Source organism: Lupinus angustifolius, chromosome LG09, assembly GCF_001865875.1.
Source record: "Lupinus angustifolius cultivar Tanjil chromosome LG09, LupAngTanjil_v1.0, whole genome shotgun sequence".
NCBI lineage: Eukaryota > Viridiplantae > Streptophyta > Magnoliopsida > Fabales > Fabaceae > Lupinus > Lupinus angustifolius.
Window position 1 is genome coordinate 9,947,273 of NC_032017.1, and position 5,296 is coordinate 9,952,568.

Sequence of the window (5,296 nt, forward strand, 5' to 3'; positions counted from 1 at the left end):
CATGTGTTTCTTAAACAAGGCATTGGTCTAGTGGTGTGAGGTTCTACTAGATCCCAAAAAGACCAAAAAGTCAAGGTTCGATTCGTGGGAGCGACAATTGTTGAGAGAAACAGTTACGCGCCATGAAAATGATTAGTCTCTTACTCATAGGGTGAGGAGTACACTTAGTAGTACAAAAAAATGTGTTTCTTACTATCATATTCCATTAGATGCTCAAGGTCTTCACACACAATATGTCCAAACTTTTTTTTGTGCTTAGTGTTTAATGCACAAAGCCATTTGTGCACATTTAGATCATGCCACAGTATTGCATCTTGTGGTGCAAGTAATGTACCTTCAAAAATGTATGAATTATGTTTAGGGTGAGTTTGATTTTCTAAAAGAAATAGGGACATTATAGGGCTACACAAAAGTGTGTTCCTTGTTTAGTATTATTTCTTTTAATTTAAAAGTTCTTAGTCTAAAATGAGGACAATGTAGGATACTTATTTCTTTTAGAATCCGTTTTTGAGTTGAGTTTTAGAAAGGAAGAAATGGAAAGGAAAAACATTAGATGCAAAATCGGATCAATTAAAGTTGAAAGTACTAACAAATTATTGAACATCAAACTTGTTTCTATTGAATTTATATTTTGATTTTTTTTGGCTTGTTCTTACTAACTTGTATTTTTTTCATATTTGTTAAAAAAAAGTTGATGCTATCTTCTTCTCCCTCTACTAATTTTATGACCAATATTTTAATAGACTTCACTCAACTTCAACAAATAGAAATATCCTTTGGTTTTCCCCTTTCATGAAACAAATATAGGAACATTCCTAGTTGATTATTAAATTTGAGGCATGTGTTGTTGTGGATTTCTAAGCAAAAAATAGATCCAATTGGAAACGACAAACACAAAATCAGAAGCAAAATTGGATTTTTATCTACACCTATAAGCTCACATATACAAAACTAAATCAATAATGATTTGTTGATTCAAATCATGTCCTGCACTAATGAAAATATATTATGTCAATTAAAAAATTAAACATTCATTCTTTTTTGTTTTTGCTTTAATGTTATTGATGCGAGACATGATTTGGGATAATATATGTTTGTTAAAACCAAAGACCATAAGGCTACAACCTAGAGAGAAAAATTGCAACAAGCAGGACCAACACTAGGATGATACATCATAAACTATCATGAATTTTACAACCCCAAAATTCATGTGCTTTCCATGCTTGATCCTTCTTTTGCAAGATCATTAGCTAGTCCATTTGCTTCCTGAAGAACACAACAATTGCATAATTCCAACAAAAAATTAAAATAAGTCAAGTAATTTTTAAAGGAACTATACCTTTCATGTATTTTAATTTCATTTCTTTTGTTCCACATCTAGATGATGATTGATGAAGATACTTGTGTGACTTCAGTCCTTGTTTGAGCAAAAACCATATATCATTTTGATAAAATTGGAGCTATAATCATGAATCAAACTATGAGCAAAAGAACATATAATGAAATGAGGATTAGGTTTTTTTTGGAAGAAAGAAAGTTTTTCTTCTCAAGATCTTTGCTTAATTGGGAAAATGGAACAGGATGATAGACTTCCAAATTTTTAAAGGGCAATGGAGAAAAGAACCATAAAATATAGTTGTAAACTGACTCTGAAGTTTTTTATTTATCTCCATACCCATCTTTAGAAGTAAACGCATATAAACTCCCTCGTCAATCCATGTTCCCTCACCTCATCTCTTGTTTGAGTGAGTTGTTAACTTCAGATCTTCTGTTTCGATTTATATTATCATTTGTGTTCCAGACAATAGTTTGTATTCTTATTTATGTTTCAAACTAATTAAAATATGTTATTCAATTAAATAAAAAAATTAAAAAAAAACAAAACCTATATTATTTTAAATAAATTTATTAGACAGAGATAAAGAGACAATTTTTAAAAACAGAGTATATATGTTCCCCTCAATCAAGCAAATTTTTGAAAAATTGAAAAACAAGACAACATGTACATTGTTTTGTTTAACAAATCAACCAATCACCAACCAACTAATTTAATTTACTTTTTTATAAGTATTTTTATTGGATAAAGATCCCATGTCCTTATTTATAGTTCACTTTGTATCTAAAGTTAATCAGAAAGCTTCATTTAATTAAAAATAAAAGTTATCATAGAAATTTAATATTATTTTGTGAAGTTTGATTGACTAGAGATACGAGGATAAAAAAATTCTGGGATAGAGGACAATTGTCCATTTTTATTTATTATTTCAACTTTTGATTTGAGACAACTTTTTGTATGGTGTAATTTTGGAAATTAGCAAGTATTATATATAAAAAAATATTGATGTGGTCCATTGGGACAAATGGGTACAGAAGTAACCAAAAAGGAGTCTTAGAAAAAAAACAATTTGCTTGTTATAAGTAGTTGCTTTCATTACTATTCCCCATAAATACACCATTTCAATGAGATTATTACATTACATGGACCACTTCCTTTATTCATCATAAACAGTTGTAAATGTAAGTTTTTTTTGGTAAATAAATATAAGAGATATATCAACAAAGTGTTAGTCTATTGATATAAGGCTTATTAGATTTTTAGGATAATCAAAATATCAAGAGTTCAATTTCTGGGATTAATATATGTTGAGAGGGATAACCATATATCCCAAAAGATATTATTTTATTAGTGAAAAAGTTGAGGGAATACTTTTAATAGTAGTAGCAAAAACTCATAAGTAATTCTTTAGATAATTTTATGGTAAAAAATTGAACTTGTCAAATCTGTTACATCTCTTTGCCACATCAATGTTCTATCAGTTTCATTGTTGGGAACATTTTAGTTTTAGATGTTCTTTTCAAAGCTTTATTATTACATGCATGGCTTCATCTAGGAGATGGGCTAGCCTCATATCTTCCATTGCTTTTTTCATATACTTTGTTATCATCATTTTTCAAGTTCCCATTTTCAGGTATCATTTCCTTTCAATCTTTCTTATTATTTACTTAATTTCTCATTCTTTGTCAATCATTCATAGCACAAATTGATTAAGCTGGAACAAAAGAAAACAATATAAAAGACTCTTGTATATGGAAAGAAGAAGAAAAGAATGTCAATTTAATGTACATTTTGACTACGGTGTTATTTCGTTATAAATAAAATAATAAAAGTGTTATAACTTATCGATCGGCATATAGAAAATCATTACATTAACTAAGCTCATAATTTCATTGCCACAGATTTGCAGTGTCATATTAATGGGATTGATTTGTTTTCTTATTCCTGCAATGATTTGCATGAAATCAAGTTCTGAAATTGTACTCTGAAAAATATGTTAAGTGATATTTGAAAGAGAATAAAATATTTCAAAATGTATTTCCTATTTTTTCTAGTCTTAAAAATATTTTTATAAAAAGTAGTTAGATAAGATACATGTTATTATAATTTTAATGACCATACGAGATATAGACACAAGAAAATAATTTATTCTCTATTTCAAAACTATCACTTTTTCTCCTTGAGTGATTGATAATACCAAAAGTCCCATTTTGGTTCTCAATGTTTCCTTTTTTTTCCTTCTTATCCCTCCGATGATTACACAAATGATTTAATATGTATACACTGATAGTGTAAGTGTTTTTTTACGCTGTCAGTAAATCATCTACCATTGATTTGTTAACTACCATTGACTCTCAAACAAAAGTAATACAAATCAATGGTAAATGATATATTGACAGTATAAAAAACTTTACCTTGTCAGTGCATAGATTTTAAACTCTTCATATTTATATTTATATTATATATTTTGGTTGGCAGTGTTCCATGTAGAATTGGAATATGTAAGACACCATTAGAAGTGACATGTTCTCAATTGATTGCAAGTGAAGTTTTCCCTCATTTTATAGTGAAGATTCTTCTCTACCCTACAAATGTTAGTTACAAGAAGAAAGCTACCTTAACCTACTCAAACCTCATCAAGTTGCACAAACACAATGCTAAGGGAATCTCTGCTACATCAGATATCCAACGCCTAGAGGTTCATTAAGACAATTCCTCTATGTATATTCATGATTTTCATACTACAATGTTGTCACACTTTGATTACAAGTTATGAAAGTCACACCACATTTATATGCTCGAGATATGATGTATCAGATCCTATATCATATGTTGTTCCGCATGCATGAAAACATGGTATGTCAATTACGAAATTTTAAACTTTATTATTATTGTTGTTTTTACTTTATTATTATTGATACGGGACAACATATGAGACAGAATCTGAGAAATCAAATCTTTGTTTCACTCTCCTTGCTTTTTGCCATGACCTTATTAAAGTTTTCATTGTATAATTACATTTGGCTTCAACTTATTTTTTTTGCACACCATACTTTGGTTTTGTCACGTAATTAGGAGAAACTATTATATGATAGAGAGTAACAACATGATACTTAAACATGTGTTACCTAGGTGGCATATGATATTATTGTTCGTAACTATGTGATCTTAGATGAATAGAGATATGTTGTCTCATATCTTGTTTTTTGCATGCAGTCTTGTTCTTAATGATAATGAAGCAAAACAACAATAATAGTCAACTTTTAAACAACAATAGTAAATACGAACTAGCGTATGAGATAAAATCTGAAAAGACAGATCAATCTTAAACAATGCAATAACTTCTCCCTAAACATCATGAGAGATAACATATTTTTTCAATTCCTGAAGCTCTTGCTTTAGCCCTAGTTTTCAGTTTTGGTTTGGTTTCTCATGCAGGTTGCAGCAGGAAGCTACTTATCTGTGGCAGGAGCAATAACAGGTTTGATAAAACCAGGAAGGATGAGTCTTTTTGGAATACTTCTACTAATTTGGGGCCTAATTAGAGAGATTATTATGGCAAGATCTGGTTTCAGTTTTCATGCAAAAACTATACAAATCTATCCAGCTATGTATATTGCCCTAGCTTCAGCATTCTTCACCATTAGAAGAGATGTAAGAAAGATAATTCGTAGCTTCATTAGGAAGCAAGTTGTGAAGGCAAAATGTTTCTAAATGAGACTCGGCATGCAAATAGAACAAAGATCTAATGGCTCAAATCGTGTCCCATACGATGCCTCGTGCCAATGAAACGTCAATTAAAAGTTTTAAATTTTTCATTGTTTTTTATTCACGAGACATGATATGAGACATCACATCTATCTCATGCAAGTGTATCCATTGTTTTACAAGAACTTTTGTTTATTGTTCAAAGCATTTAATTGCACACACATGAATATGAGATTTTGTAATCTAAGACTA

At 29.6% G+C, this 5,296-nt stretch overlaps 1 protein-coding gene across 1 annotated transcript; it reads left to right on the forward strand.

Annotated features, from left to right (window-relative positions):
* Positions 2,734–5,296, forward strand: LOC109357454. The gene is made up of 3 exons (XM_019601419.1): positions 2,734–2,969; positions 3,815–4,034; positions 4,775–5,296. The coding sequence occupies exons 1-3, from the start codon at positions 2,806–2,808 to the stop codon at positions 5,048–5,050; spliced, it is 660 nt and encodes a 219-aa protein (XP_019456964.1). The 5' UTR covers positions 2,734–2,805; the 3' UTR covers positions 5,051–5,296.